The sequence below is a fragment of the Neolamprologus brichardi genome, chromosome 4, assembly GCF_056152115.1.
Source record: "Neolamprologus brichardi isolate AB-2024 chromosome 4, ASM5615211v1, whole genome shotgun sequence".
NCBI lineage: Eukaryota > Metazoa > Chordata > Actinopteri > Cichliformes > Cichlidae > Neolamprologus > Neolamprologus brichardi.
In genome coordinates this window covers 13,675,528-13,691,514 of record NC_142107.1, presented here as the reverse complement: position 1 = coordinate 13,691,514, position 15,987 = coordinate 13,675,528, and the positions used below count along the sequence as shown (strand labels likewise).

The window sequence follows — 15,987 nt, the reverse complement described above, 5'->3', positions numbered from 1 at the left end:
AAAGCTCTCAGTCCTGGTGCTACTGGATCTAAGCGCAGCCTTTGATACAGTAGACCACGCTATTCTTTTAAACAGACTGAAACACATGGTGGGCCTCTCTGGTGCTGTACACAATTGGTTCACTTCCTATCTCTCAGACAGAACGTTTATGGTGAGTATGGATACATGCTCCTCTAAGATCCATAAAATGACATGTGGTGTGCCTCAAGGGTCGGTTCTAGGCCCTGTACTTTTTAATTTGTATATGCTCCCTCTCGGCGGTGAGGCATGGAGTGAACTTTCACAGTTACGCTGATGACACTCAGCTGTACATCTCGGTGTCTCCTGATGACACCAGACCAATGGATGCCCTCCATCCATCCATCTTCCTCCGCTTTATCCGAGGCCGGGTCGCGGGGGCAGCAGCCTAAGCAAAGAGGCCCAGACCTCCCTCTCCCCAGCCACCTCCTCCAGCTTATCCGGGGGAACACCAAGGCGTTCCCAGGCCAGCCGTGAGATATAATCTCTCCAGCGTGTCCTGGGTCTGCCACGGGGCCTCCTCCCGGTGGGACATGCCTGGAACACCTCACCCAGGAGGCACCCAGGGGGCATCCTTGTCAGATGCCCGAACCACCTCAATGGATGCCCTTTTTAACTGTATTTTAGATATAAGATCTTGGATGGCAGAAAACCTTTTACAGCTTAACCAGAACAAAACTGAAGTTTTAATCATACAAGTGAAAAACCTGGGTGTTGTTTTTGACTCTGAGCTTGGTTTTATCCCACATATTAAACATGTAACCAAAATTGGATTTTATCATCTAAAAAATATAGCCAGAGTCTGCCCTATTCTCTCTCGGGCCAACACGGAGATGTTGAGGCATGCTTTTATTACCAGTCGCATTGATTACTGTAATGCCCTGCTCTCTGGTCTTCCTAAAAAGAATATTTCAACTTTACAACTTTTACAAAACTCTGCAGCTCGTGTGCTGACGAAGACCAGAGGGCGGGCCCACATTACACCGGTTTTAGAATCGCTGCATTGGCTCCCCGTGTGTTTCAGGATCGATTTTAAAGTTCTTTTATTGGTTTTTAAATGTCTTAATGGTCTTGGGCCTTCTTATCTCTCAGATCTGCTTTTACCATATGAACCCTCGTGGCCCTTGAGGTCCTCTGGTACTGGCCTTTTGATTGTCCCTAAAGTCAGGACACATACTCACGGAGAGGCAGCTTTTCAGTGGTATGGTCCTCGTCTGTGGAACAGCCTGCCGGAGGAGCTCAGGGCCGCAGAGAACGTACATGTTTTTAAGAACAGGCTCAAGACCCACCTTTTTAATTTAGCTTTTACTTAACGTTTATTTATTTTATGCTTATTTATTCTATCCTGTTATTCTATTGTTAATTTAGGTTTTACCTAATATTTATTGATTATTATTATTCTTATTCCTTTTTTAATCTTCTTACTCTATTTATATTTATATTTATATTTATATTTATATTGTATCCCGTTCTTATTTATTTTATCTTTTTACCCTGTATATATCCTATTGTGTCATATCTCCAGTGTTTCCTCGGAGGGCGCTCTCTGCACCGGGGCTGTGATCGACCGTGGCTGCTGGGGCTCTGGGGGTCCTCTCAGCCTGGCTGGGAGGCTTCTTTGCCTCCCTCCTGCTGTGTGCCTAGCCTGGAGGCTGCGGTCTGTGACCAGCTTCCGGTGCAGACGGCTCCCTGTGATAGTGTTTCCTCACTTGGCTCATGCGTACCCAGTCCAATTTTACTTTTTAAGTGTGCGTGTGTGTGTGTGTGGGGGGGGGGATATGTCTGTATTCACATCGCTTATGTTAATGAAAGTGTGGGGAGTGAGTTGGAGGGCGGGGTGTGGTGGGCTGCTTTTAACCATGTAAAGCACTTTGTGCTACATTTTTTTGTATGAAAAGTGCTTTATAAATAAAGATTGATTGATTGATTATAGTATCCCATCTTCTTGTAACAGCAGCCCGTGGTTTGAACTGAGTGCCACTAACAAGCCATATGTTCACTCTTGTCTTTTTTCCAGAGGTTACAGTGTCCATGTTTTTCAAAAAATAATTTCAAATTTCAATTTACCGGACCACAGAACAGTTTTCCACATTGCCTCAGTCCATTTACACAAGCTTTGGCTCAAAGAAGATGGTGTTTCTGGATCATGCTCACATATGGCTTCTTCTTTGTGTGACAGAGAAGACCTGCATTTGTGGATGACACGTTGAATTGTGTTCAAAGACAGTGATTTCTCAAAGTGTTTTGAATTGGGTAAACTGCTGAACCTCAGCCCATCTTTACTTCCGTGAAACTGTTGCCAGTTAACCTAATTACTTGAAGCTAATATCATTCATAAAACAGTAATATGTCTCAGTTAAAACATTTTATATGAGTTCTGTTTTCTGTTGTAAATTATGGGGTTTTCTGATTTAGAAATCATCACATTCTGTTTTATTAACATTTCATGCTGTACTACTCTTCCTTTTCATTTGGAGTTGTATGAAGTGAGTTTTTTTAAGCAACTGCCAGGTGGATATAAAGGAGAAAAAAATCGTATTTTCTTTAATAATGGAGGTGATTTCCTTTCTTCTATCCATTTTCTGAACCTCTTATCCCACTTAGGATCGCAGCTCATACTGGGCAAGATTAAAGGGTCACATTGGACAGATAGCCAGCACATCACAAGGCCAACGCAGAGAGACAGATAATAACTCTCACATCCACACCTGCGGTGCGTTTAGAATCACCAGTTAACCTATCTTTGACACCTTTGTCTAATGGAACATCAGAAAATCATTTTTTATCCAATATTGTCTGGGCTGCACTCCACCCCATTCTTTAGGTATTCTCGGCTGTTCTCGTTTCTGTCGTTTGACATTAATTAAAATCATCTGGCTTTTTGCTCTCATTCTCAAACGTTCAATATAAACTTTATACATTTGAAGGGGGAATTAAATTTAAAACATCCTCGTATCCGTACAACATTAAAAAGTTTTTGCATCTCTGTGTGTGGAGTGAAACTGTGGAACAGACTAAGTAAAGATATAAAGCAATGTCCGAGCATGGCACAGTTTAAAAAGCGGTTTAAGGAGATGGTTTTTACAGGGTACAGGGAGGAGGTAGAGATTTGATAGGGTGTTCTTGTCTAATATTTTCATGTGTGTGTGGGTGCACGGGTATGTTGGTATGGGTATATATATATTTGTAGGTTGTGTATCCTTTGAGGTGTTAATGGGGTTATTGAAAATGTGTATATGTGCGTATGTGTAAATACGTATGTATGGATAGATAGAAACATATATGTATATATATTAAAAAATAAATAAATAAATAAATAAAATAAATAAATAATAAAAAAAAAATACACATGACATATAATGTGATTGCAAGGAGGTATTTCGGTAGTCTATAAATTACTAGATAGTGGAAAAGGGGTGGGATTAAATAAGCTCATGCTTCTTCCTGCTCCTTTTTGAACATAAAAGATATTTGTAGTTGTGGTTGCTCGTTTTCTTTTTGTTTTGCTTTGTTTATTTGTCTCTTTTAATTCTATGTTGTTGTACTTTTTTAACATGTTCAAAATAAAGATTCAATCAATCAATATAGTGTTTGCAGACTGGAGTAGGGTGGCTGTGAAGCTACTGGATGCAAGATGACCATTTAGCCATGTCACCTCTCCCCAAAATACGTAACTTTGCCCAGTTTGAGATCAATTTAGCTCTTCACTACATATAAGGGCAAGTATAATGGCAAATGTTTAGGCAGTTCTGCTTGATTGAACTAGTGCATAAAAAAAAATTCTGCATACTGCAGAGAAATGTTGTGAAAAGAAAACAGTTGGGGGAGCTGACAGTGTTCATGAAATTAGCATCTCCTCAGGTTTTTAACTAATCTGGCAGAAGAGGCTTGAGCTAAGTGTATGTAGTGGAAATACACTATGTGTACTGTATCTATGAGTGAAATAAGATAAACTCGAAGACTTCCGGTTTAACAATAACTCTTCCCCACATTAAAACAGTTTGAAAGCTGTAACTTCTATTTTTTCTCTTTATCACACACCATAACTTGGCCCCTGCCAGTCAACCAGACAAGTTAACTGTGCTGCCAATGCGGTCTTATGAACCCCAACAAACACAGTCAGAAATAGGACAAATCTTGTTTAAGTCAGTCCCATGAGGAGACGTTTCACTGAAATGTAAAACTGTGCCAGATTTGCAGATCTATCTCTTTCCTGCTCTCTGTCCCCATCTGCGTGAGCGCCTCGCTTTCTGTCTCTGTCTCACTCTCTTTGGCTTGAATGTGTGTGAGCAGAAGATTTGTCTGTGATCTCCTTAGAGTGAAGAGCTCAGTCAAGTCGGAAGAATTACATATTTATATATAATATATCCATGGTGGAAAGATGTTTTCTGCTTTCACCTTACCCCTAAACCTTTGAGCCTGATCCTTCTGTTCTTTGGTTAAGATCAATGTTTTCTGGCCCGAAATAAAGGGATTACCTGTCCAACCATCCCTAGGATTTTCAGCGTGCTTGCACTGGATCAGGTCCTTCTTCAAATTCTTCCCAGTATCTCATGCTGTTTTGCATCCCAATTATGGTTTCGTTTAAGATTCGGGTCATTTGTACACTGTAGGATTAGGTGTCACTTAAAAATGACTTTGCATTCCAGATTATACAAAATGCTCTACTTAAGACTGTGTGTGCAAAATTAATTTCTACAGGTTTTAAAATGGTATCGATTTCCTTTATAATAAGTTCGTTGCTAATTCTCTTTATGTCAGAATCATAAATCCTGTAATTATTTTCATTAGTGTTCCACCATTTCATTATGATTTATGAGGAAAAGGTCATTACAAAATAGAATGTTTTATTCTAAAGAGTTAGCATTAACATGGCTATTCTGCTTTTTTCTCTTTTTTAATGATGTACACAGAGACAGCTTTGCATAAATGTCCTAGAAAATTTCTCACTATAATATATGCCTATGGTACCATGAGCTGTAACACGAATCATGTATTCAGAAATTATATAAATGCAATCACACCTTGTAACATGAACAAAAAAAGTGAGAATCCATTCTGACGGATTTCACACATCATCATACTTTTTTCTCCTGCCGCACATTATCATTTACTCTTTTGTATCTTTGTAAGTGACTGATGTCATGTTTTCTTCCCAGTACATCAAGAAACACCCCAAAATTTGAGGTAGTTTTGAAACGTAAAGGTTTTGTGCTGAAGGTAAAATCTATTGCATTGTGAAACCCTTAGTGGATATGGATACTCTCCATTCTCTTTTAAACTAACCAAAATGAGTTATTATTTTCTTTCATTGACAGCTATTAATATATAATGATTCATATGCTTGTTAATAATACATGCACTGGATGCCCATACAAACCTGACAGCATCTCACAGATGGTGAAGATTTTTAAGCTGCACATCAATTATATGAATCTCCTACTCTAACCTATCCCAAATTTGCTGTATTGGATTGAGATCTGGTGACTATGGAGGTCATTTGAGTGCAGTGTAGCGTTCAAGAAACCAGTTTGAGATGAGCTTTCTGATACGGTGTGTTATCCTGCTGGAAGCAGCCAAATAAAGAGATGGGCGTGGTCAGCAGCAATACTCAGGTAGGCTGCGCCCTTAAACAATGATCAATTGGTACAAAATGGCCCAAAATATGCCAAGTAAGTACCCCTCACACCATGGGGCGATCATGGCTCAAGAGTTGGGAGTTCGCCTTGTAATCGGAAGGTTGCCGGTTCGAGCCCCGGCTTGGACAGTCTCGGTCGTTGTGTACTTGGGCAAGACACTTCACCCGTTGCCTACTGGTGGTGGTCAGAGGGCCCGGTGGCGCCAGTGTCCGGCAGCCTCGCCTCTGTCAGTGCACCCCAGGTGGCTTTGGCTACGATGTAGCTGCCATCACCAGTATGTGAATGGGTGGATGACTGAATGTGTAAAGCGCTTTGGGGTCCTTAGGGACTAGTAAAGCGCTATACAAATACAGACCATTTTACACCAGCACCCGCCTAAAACAAAGGCAGGAGGCAGGATAGATCTATATTTATTGTTGTTTACACCAAATCCCAACCCTACCATTGGGACCTTCTATTTTAAATTTTGATGAGGTAGATCAGCAGTTTTTGAAATACTCAACCCACCGGACAACAAAAAACATGTCACCTCTCTTCCTCATTCTGATGCTTGCTTTGAACTTTAATCATGATCATGTCTACATGCCTAAATACACTGAGTTGCTGCCATGTGACTGGCTGATTAGATGATCGAGTTCAATGAGAAGTTGAACAAGTGTACCTACTAAAGTGGCCGATAAGTGTATGCATCTAAGGAACCAAGGGGATTTGTGCGTTTGGGTCTTAGTAATTTTCTGTGAATAACATGAAAGCAAACAAATACACATTATAAAGCTTGCCTTTGCTTGTATATCTACTGACATGAGCACACAATCAACATCCTCAGACTACTATAAAGGTGCCACAATGCTTTAATGTGATTCATAACATTTTCACTAGTGATGCTCTGAAAATATTGAGCTTGAAGCTGCTTGATATAAATATCTGGTAAACAAGATGAGACAAGTACATATAGTAAATACACAATGCATTTCCAACAATGATTAGGCAGAGTGAGAAACTTAAAGGCAGCTGAGGGCTACGGTGACCGCAAGTGCCTCTCTCCAACCCAGAGTCATTTTCTCACAACATTTTGTCCTTTGTTAGGCATCGCTTGTTCCATAAGAGTCAGTTTTTCCATTGTCCAGTCTCAGCAATGCAAGTGGTCCATACTCTATATGGTTCTAAGGTGGTTGTTTTCAATAAAGCTCTCATGTTAAACAATAATACAGGGGTTTGAAAACAAGGATTTCTTTTTCAGAACTTCTGGTCCTGTTCTCTCTTGTTTACATCGATGATCGTTCAAATTAATTTGCTAAAGCAACACAAAAACTTTCAAATGATTGTCTTTTCATAAAATACATATTACACAGATTGACCAACCATACACACTCAGCACAATCATACATACACTCTTCACAGAGGAGAAAGCACTATTTAAGATGCCTGCAATGCTTTATATTGAGCAACAACTCTGTCGGTAAGACAGAACTAAAGATCAAAAAAAAAAGAAGAAAAGGAGCAAAATACAAATAAACCAACAACAACAAAAATCAAAGTTTCGTCCTCAGGGTCCTGTTGTTATTGGAAGGAGAGCTGTGTGTCAAACAAAAGAGGAGAAGCCCGCGGTAGGTGCCTGAGCGGCACAGCCGAGGCTGCTGGGGGGCCGGTACAGGGTGCTGTGCTGGCTGGGGGGGTCGGAGGACAGCAGGGAGGGGGTGGGAGTCCGGCTTCCCTTAGGCCTGAAGAGGGTGCCCTGGCCTTGGCACTGGGGCTGTGGTGACTGGGCACTCTGGGGGAGGAGAGGGGGAAGAGGGGGCAGGGGGGGTACGGGGGGTGGGTGTTGTCGTGACTCTTGCTCCACCAGGGGCTCGGGCTGGGAGTAGCCGTACGCCGGTGGACGAGTGACGCCCTTCTGCTGCCGCCGCCAGGAGTTGTAGTAGGTGGGGTCGCTGATGTAGTGGTTAACAAAGGAGTGGGTCTTCTGCCGACTCTGATCCATTTCGTATTCGCTGTCGCTGCCCTGTCAGTCAACAGTTCAAAGTCACTTTGGCAAAAAATGAGGACGGTAAGCAGAACACATGCTACGACGCTTACTACAGAGTATAATGACAGCTACATTTTCATGGTCTCAAATCAAGGCTAATTCTATTTCCAGTATTGTACAGCTGGTTGACAAACAACACAGTAGCTACTGAGTCACGGCACAGCAGGGCATATCTATTGACAATGGGAAATCTATGAATCCATGTGCATTTCTATGGGCCAGATAATCACTTCTATTGAGAATCTTTGAGATGTAGAAGCTCACCGATAGTTGTATGGAGTACAAATATGATACATGTAAACAAGTGTGTCCTAGAATTAGAGAAAGATAATGTTTACAGAATTAATCTCCTTTTCGTGTAACACCAAACCAAAAGCTTGTCTGAGTGAATCCTCTTGTTATTCTGCTACATGTACTTGTTTAAAAAAAACATAGTAAAAGCCTCCCACAGAAAGCATTACACATTTGGCACATTTGTGTGCCTGATGAGCACTTGCTCATCTACTGCTCTATTGAGACACTGTAGCTCAACAGATGTTGAAGCACCATTTATTTGCACAAGTGTCAGGTAAACAGTGGGAGGCTACGCAGAGGAAAAGAATAACACCAGCCTGCGTCTCCTGGGAGATCTGTTTTTTCTCAAACTGGGATGAACAATGTTTTGCCTGTGCAGGTACCAGACAAATTGGCCAGGGAGACACGGCGCGAGTGTGGGAAGACAAATGTTCAGAATCTGCTACAATCGGCTTCTCTGTCATTTGTAGGTACCATCCCTCATCACTTCAAGCCTTCCATCTCCTCACTGGGCCAAACTATTCAATGCACACACTCATCATATTGCGAGCTGAGACGTGGAAGCCAAAATGAACAATTTCTATTTGACAAAAATTAATTAGTTGTGAAGATATTTCAGCACGCGCGAGGCACGGGAACCGGCTGTGTATTCCCCTGCCATGAAAGAAATCAGTATTAAAAGATCCAGAAACGTCAGCCATCACTGCACGACGCTAACAGAGGGTATTTAATTTTGAGGTGATCCACTTGAGGCAGATATTGCTGCAGAATGTCATTAATTTATTGTCACAAATGCTGCTTCATAATTAGACAGCTGTCTTGCTTCTGTATCTAGCAAAGCGGTGACTGTGACAAGCTGAATTGAGTTTATCAAGAGGATAGTTGCCAAATGTAACAAAAGAACAGAAAGTTGAACCAGAGAAGTTTTTGGTTTTTTTTTACTTTAAAAAGGTTACAGCTTTGCCCTGAGGATTTTCTCCGTGAGAAATTTAAACAGTCGAATTTGACTTTTTAATTTAAGTTCATTGCTTATTCCAGACGCAGGGTTGGGCATAGACTGTAAGCCTGGGTCAGTGCTTACCTGCGAGTCAGATATCTCCGAGGGTTTTTCAGTCAGACTGCTGCTTTCTGCAGGGATCAGGTCATTATACTTAGTGCTGACATCCTCATCTGAGTAGTGCAGACTTCCAGGACTTGGTCTCGGAGGAGAGCTGAATTAAAAAAAAGAAATAAAATACATTAAGAAAAGTAGAGAGTCAAGAAGGAGAGTTATAAAAGCAAGAAGATGATAAAGAGCTAATGTTATATAAGAAAAAAGAAGTTTCTTTTGATCATAATTGCATTCTCCGAACTGATTTTCTTAAGCTCTCACTTTTTTTTTCGTTCGGGAGTAAAAAGCTGTGTCAATCCTGTGACTGACACCACAGAGACAACTAAAGAAAGCCACCAAAACAGTTCTAAAAATGAAGCTTCAGAAGCCACGGGGTGTTCAGTGGGAACAACATGAATAGATCCAGCACAGACTTATTGATTATGAAAAAAAATGATTCAGACAAGCACAGCATGGGTTATTTGTGCATTCCTGGAAGCCACTACATTAGGCAGGACAGAGATTAGAATTGATCTTATACTTTTGCTATTCTTTTCTAATCTTTCAAAGTGTTTGTGGAAGTTTGGCAGTGGACTTGTGCCAACCTCATGAACAGAATATATGCAACAAAAAAAAAGAAAAAAGATCATGAAGATCATGAAAGCACTCTGTGGCGATTAGAGCTGAATTAATACACAGAGCGACTCAATCAGAGTTTTAGACTTCCTGCAGAAAAGCTGGGTAACTAAGCGTGGACTTGAGCTTTGTGAGCATTAGGAAGTTCTCATACAGTATGAATGCAACTCAAGTAAAAAAAGAACTCCTTAACTTCTTTCAGCTCCAGTCATTAAGTCCATGAAGTGAAGCAGAGAGAAACATCTGTGCAGACAATTATTTTTCTCCTTCTGCTGTAATGACTACTGCTGCGTTCAAGGTCTGCTGAGATTGAATTGGATGGTCTGAAAGCCAAAACTGGACCACTACCCTCGCATCACTGCGCTACATCAGTGGGCTCAGTATGCATCTCAGACTAATACATTAAAAGAAGGGTTTGCTCAGTTGGTTTCAGAAAAAGAGACTAACGAATTGCATAAACTAGACACTGCATGAAAGTAAATGTTTAAATGATCTGAAATGGAAAATGTATGTGGGGGCAGAATAGACAAGCATAAAATGCTGTGATGTCAAGTGTAATATTAAGGCATAAAGAAGACAACCTTGACAACCTCTCCAAAAAAAAAAAAAAGTTAATATGTACACACAGGCGCTAAATCACCGGGAATGCCAAGAACAGGCTTAGAAGACACAACATGACAACGGCCATGAAAAGGTTGACACAACAAAGGGATATCTCCTCTGGGTTAAAGGGGATGACGTGAGGGGGTGGACTGTGGAAGAAAAAAAAACTACATTAAGACAAGGTTGAACCAGACATAAAAAGGATGCAGCCATGTGAGTGTAGGGGAGGAGGGGCAATAGATTCTGAGCTTTGAATTATTTAGGAGCACTGTATTTATCCCCCTTGCCTTATCTGTCTAATTCATCCTTCTTTCCTTCACCCTTTCAAATATCCCACAGGGAGCTCTTCTGCTCTTCCTCCCTTAGTCTACAGATCATTAACAAACAGTACGGTACCAGTTTGGAGCTCTTCAAAGAGTGGGAGCTACTCAAGGCTCTTTGATCCCCTTGGCCTCCTTGGTCAAGGAGAAAATAACAGATTCCTCTGCCCTTTAGTGCACCCCTAACACATTCCACCACAATGTGCACACTAATGTGCAAAAAAACAACATCTATTTTAGTGCTGTGACAAGAAGCAGACGCTGAAGCACCATCCCCCCAAACACAACCAACTGACCATTCCTCCAGCCCTGACCTATGTCTACACACGTGCTTATCATGCTGCAGCGTTTGGGAAATTCCATTTATCTCATGTTTGCATAATCATTACTAAAGACACAGCCTACCAAAGTCCTGCTGACATTATTCTGCGTCGTGATAGCCTGCGTAGCACTGCGTGTAAGAGAACCTCTGCACTCATGCCCAAAAATAAATAGTCGGTTCTGTCTCATAAGTCCTCTTTATGTTATTTCCTGCTGTCTTTTGGATTACCAGGAATAACAATTACATTTTTTGTTTACAAAGTCTGTTTCAGAACTCTGCATTTGGGTCTGCAGCCCGCGATCCATGACAGTCCTTGCCTAAAGCTTTGATGAACAGACAAAGAGGGTTTGAATGTTAATTAGCCAGTATTGTGCTGCCCCCCAATATGTATTTTTGCGCCACTCAAACACTAAATATCAATGAGAGGAGATGAAGGAGGCTCAAATCACCAGCTGGTGCCCTCAAGGTTCAGTTGTTTTCACTCGCAACTGTTGAACTGTTGTTAAGGGAAGAGGGGAACACACAACAACAAATACTAATTCTTGTATATATTGTAAGTAATACAAAAACACTTGAAGAGGAAATGTGACAAAACTGACAGAGCAATATATCTGAGAAATGGCATATCTGCTTGCAAGCTTTAAAAGCAGTGGCCAGCTGAATACCATCGGTCATAATGCACACAGGAGGTATTTACGGTGATGCTGACTGACCGGGTATAGATGCCGTTTTTACGGCAAAACGAGTTCTTCACAGAGAGGCGTCGGTTGTTCAGCTCCAGGGCCGGGAAGCGTCCCTCATCGAGCCGCACCATCTCTCCGTGCGTCAGAGGCAGCGACGTGCAGTTGGAGTGGTTGCCTGGACGGGGGTATGAGGATGACACTGTGTGGGTTGTGGAATGGAATAAATGAATCAAATCTAAAATACATTTCAATCCCTTGGATTATTTTATCACTGTATTCGGAAAACACAATTTTTGACACACAAAAAAAAGACTTGCACAGTCATTTTGTTAATGGTTTCTCCTTAATTTATATTTGCAAAACCTTGCTAAAGGTCAAAATGCTGTTTAAGTACAGGACAAGCTGAGGTAAATACCACTTAGTCAGGCCCAATGTTTAATACTGATTCCAGATAAAACAGCCTCCAGTTGGCAGTACAGGTTCACAGCTAGGAAAGCTGGGAAACGTTTGAGAGGGACTAAGAGGTCATCTTTTTGTCCTCACACACACATACAGTCCTTGTCTGAGCTGGCCAACCTTGATAACCTTGGCACCATGCTGAACACTGGCTAAGCTAAAAAGTCAGTAGTAAGAGGCATTAGGAAGGCTTGCCCTGACTTTCACTTCTCCCCCAAACATTGCTCCCATCTGTCTAATGCGACTATTGCGTGTCAGTCATAACGTATTAATAATAATACCAACAATACGGCTACTTACAATGATTAACTTCCTGTACCGTACCCTTGCGTTTAAAGAAAATAATTGACTTGTTGATACAGTGATACAGGAGCAACCTTTGCTGTTGTTAAATAATTACTCTCAGTCTATCTAATGACCTGAGCATTAAATCACTGCCAAGCCATTTATTCCAGTATTGATCCTTGCTGCAGTAAAATACGAACAATAATATTTATTCATCTGCCAATTTCAGCTGTTCACTGATAACATTAACCCTCATCTTTCCCCTGTCAGCCAAACAACGGAGGGAAATCAAGGCCATTTGTCTAACTGTGTGAGCCTTTTTGCTCCCATTTAACAAGATAGACTTTGGATGTTGCAGTCATTAAAATGCAGCGCTCAGCAGACCTGTCTAAGAGGAAGACAAATTCCACTCGATTGCCTGGGTTGCAAACAGAGAGAGAGAGCCTGAGATATTAGCAGAGTTCAAGGTGTGTTTCATACCTGAGTCTGCTTTTTTGGTATACTTTTTACTCTGGCCTCGGATGATGAGAATGAAAATAAGGAGGAGGATAAAGATGAGTCCCACAAGAGCAATGACTACCAAGAACCACCACTCCTCATAGAAGGGAGACACTTTCTGGGCTGAAACCAAAATAATAGATGTTAATATCTGATATTTAGCACAACACTGCGTAAGTCTTCCTTTTATATTGCAACCGACCTGATATGGAAGGGGACGGGGCACTGGGGGACCCGTAGCCATAGTCGTTGACGGCAATTACTCGAAAGTCGTAGGTGACCCCTTCTCGTAGCATGTCCATATTAAGCGTGTAGGATGTCACTTCTCTGGGAATGTCTTTGATGAGAATGTCCCACAATCCTTCATCTAAAGGAAAAATAAGAAAATCTGTGAATAAAATTAAAGTGTACGGTGGACAGATTAAAACTCAAACAATAAGTATGTTTGTAATTGGCCCACCAGATGGTCTGGCCTCTATGACGTAACGCGTGATGGGTGCACGGCCTTGATCGCCACTTGTCCAATGCAGTGTGAGAGCTGTGCCATATCGAGAAATAAAGGGTTCTCCTGGAGGGCCTGGAGCTCCTGAGAAAACAAGAACGGTGGATAAAAAATGACAAGGGAGTCCTCAAAGGATTCGATTATTGACACTGTAATAAAGAAAAGCTATAGCATCCCACCTTCTCCGGGTCCAGTGGTGATGTTGGCCTCAACCTCGGGGCCGTAAGTGAGAGTTTTGGCCCGGATGCGAAAGTTGTATGTGACGCCATCGGCCAGGTCTTTGATCTTCATCCACTGGGGAGCACTGCCCTTCACATCTACTGTCACTATCTTACTGACACCTGGAGTGCGAGGAGAGGAGTCTGTACAGGAAACACTAAGACTCTAGATACTGCTTTCTACAAGCGACAAAGAGCCAAGCTTTGTGCATAAGTGCAGACATACAGTCACACACAGGACCAGATAAACTCACTGTCAGAGACCAGGAAAATATATTTATTGCTTTATCTAGCTTAACTCTTGGTCGATTAGCAGATAGCCACAGGACCACAGCAGCTCAGCGTTCCACCTCTGCTCCCAATTACTCGACAATCTGGTTCAGGCAACTGCATTTAGCTGGCTGTTAACTATGTTGCTCTCACTGAGGGTAAAAACTGTACAACACTCCAACATATTTTATCAGCCATGCCATATATGTTACTGCAGGGCCTACACTCATCTGTAACAAATTAGAGCGGAAGCTTAAGCAGCGCAGGTCAAAAAAAGAGTATGGTTAAGAGGCTTGAGGTCGTAAATCACTGCGTGAGAAAAGCAAGCTGAGGAATGTCAAGCAATGGCAGAGTTGTTAGATTCCAGGAGTTTCTCACCATCAACTGGAGTGCAGGGCTCGTAAACCAGGCGGTAGCCCTCAATGATGCCGTTGGCCTGCTTCGGCTCTCCCCAGGACACGTTGACCGAAGTGGTGGTCAACTCACTGAAGTGCACGTAGTTCGGTGCACTTGGCGCTTTTGTCAAAGAAAGTGGGAAAAGTTGAGATGTTAATTGGAACAGTCGTGAGATGAAACCATGTATACAATGAAGACTTGGTCACAACACTGCAAAGTACTGACCAAGAGCTGTCACGGTGAAGTAAATATGAATTGAAAAAATTACATTTGTAAGTTTTCTTTAAAAACATTTTTTATTAGTTACTTGTGCTTTTTCCTTCAAAACTACACTGGCAACAAAACGTTTTGGTTTTTGGATCAGCAAATCAGTGAAATCCATGGGCAGTGCTTAGTGTCTACAGCCAAGAAGAACATTTGCCAAATTCATAAAAGACAAGCTATGCAAATTAGCACAGAACTTGAATACTAGGACAGTTCAGAAAAAAAATAAATCAATAAAAAGAATAATCAGCAGAAATTAAATGCTGCATGTAATTCAAAAATTTGGGTACCATGAAAGAGGACCAAACAAAGTCCTGCACAGCAGTATAGGCAACTAATTCCCCCAAACCCAAAAGACGACACTGAAGTGACACTAAAATTCATTCTGTGACCTTGAACCACAGCTTTGAGAAATTTGAGTGCTGAACCAACCCAGATCCAGCTAAGTGTCAGGATTTAGACACAATTCTGCATAAAAATCACAAAAGCTTGTGTTGGCTCACTTCCCAGTACCCTGTTGTTTGAGGAGCCAAAATTCCTGCCTGTGTTTTTAAGTTCTCAGCACTTTGTACCCCTTGCCAATGTCACAGCCTTCAAGGGGGTGGGAGAGACGTGAGAAATATACACTGTAAACCATTCTCTGCAGAAATCGCAGAGGAGGGACTTTCACTAGCTCGTAAACACAGACATCTTTGTGCAGTTGTGGCCAAAAAATACTAATCTACATGTGTCCCCCGCACTTTGTATTCTTTTCTCCCCTGCTGTCATTAGGCTGCTTCCCCCATGGCTTGTCCAGTAGGATGTGCCAAAAAGATCTCTAATACTACATCTCACAGGACAAAACTAAACTGTTCAGGGAGAATGTTTCCTGCTGAATAGGAGGGAAAGCTTTTATGTTATTTGTCTTAAAGCTATAGAAACACAATGAGTCAATATGAAAACACTACCTATTCTCTTTCAGCCACCTTTTGTACCGCTCTACTCTTCAAAAGCTTTGAAAACCATGTATCCACCGAGCGATGTGGTTAAATAATGAGCAGTCTCGTTGTGCAGATGACAGGGGGAGGGGGGATTAACGAAAGATAAAGAGGAATAAGATATATAGATCCAAAGACTGCAAAAAGCAAGATGCTGCAAGATAAATCCCTCTGGTCTTTTGAAGGATCACTGTAATCTTTCCGTCCACGTCTGGATTTTGCGTGACTCACCTGCTTGCTGAGTGCGCCCTCTGGTGGGCAGGGAGCGGGGCCCATCCCCTGCAGCGTTGAAGGCTGCCACACTGATCATGTAGGTGGTGTATCCTGTCAGATTTTTAAGCTTCACCCCAAGCTCTGGCAGGAACAGGGTACGCAGGCGCTCTGTCTCATTTTGGAGCTGAAACTCCCAAAAATAGATCTGGAAAGAAAATGAAAGAGTTTGGGATTCATAAGGTTTTCAATGAAAATATATAAACATGGACATAAATAC

At 41.8% G+C, this 15,987-nt stretch overlaps 1 protein-coding gene across 4 annotated transcripts in view; it reads right to left on the bottom strand.

The window, feature by feature from the left end:
* Window positions 1-6,501: 6,501 nt before the first annotated feature.
* sdk2a (sidekick cell adhesion molecule 2a) overlaps window positions 6,502-15,987 on the bottom strand; it is an 83,988-nt gene continuing 74,502 nt past the window's right edge. Inside the window, exons 37-45 of one of the 4 annotated variants that reach the window (XM_006791360.3) lie at window positions 15,729-15,915; window positions 14,239-14,376; window positions 13,552-13,734; window positions 13,331-13,456; window positions 13,073-13,237; window positions 12,853-12,993; window positions 11,662-11,830; window positions 9,059-9,188; window positions 6,502-7,659 (exon numbers count right to left, since the gene is read on the bottom strand). In XM_006791360.3, the coding sequence (XP_006791423.2) occupies window positions 7,240-7,659; window positions 9,059-9,188; window positions 11,662-11,830; window positions 12,853-12,993; window positions 13,073-13,237; window positions 13,331-13,456; window positions 13,552-13,734; window positions 14,239-14,376; window positions 15,729-15,915 (1,659 nt within the window). In that variant the 3' untranslated portion in view covers window positions 6,502-7,239. The remainder of the gene's footprint in view (window positions 7,660-9,058; window positions 9,189-11,661; window positions 11,831-12,852; window positions 12,994-13,072; window positions 13,238-13,330; window positions 13,457-13,551; window positions 13,735-14,238; window positions 14,377-15,728; window positions 15,916-15,987) is intronic. The other 3 variants (XM_006791362.3, XM_006791361.3, XM_006791363.3) reach the window with 3 other exon arrangements.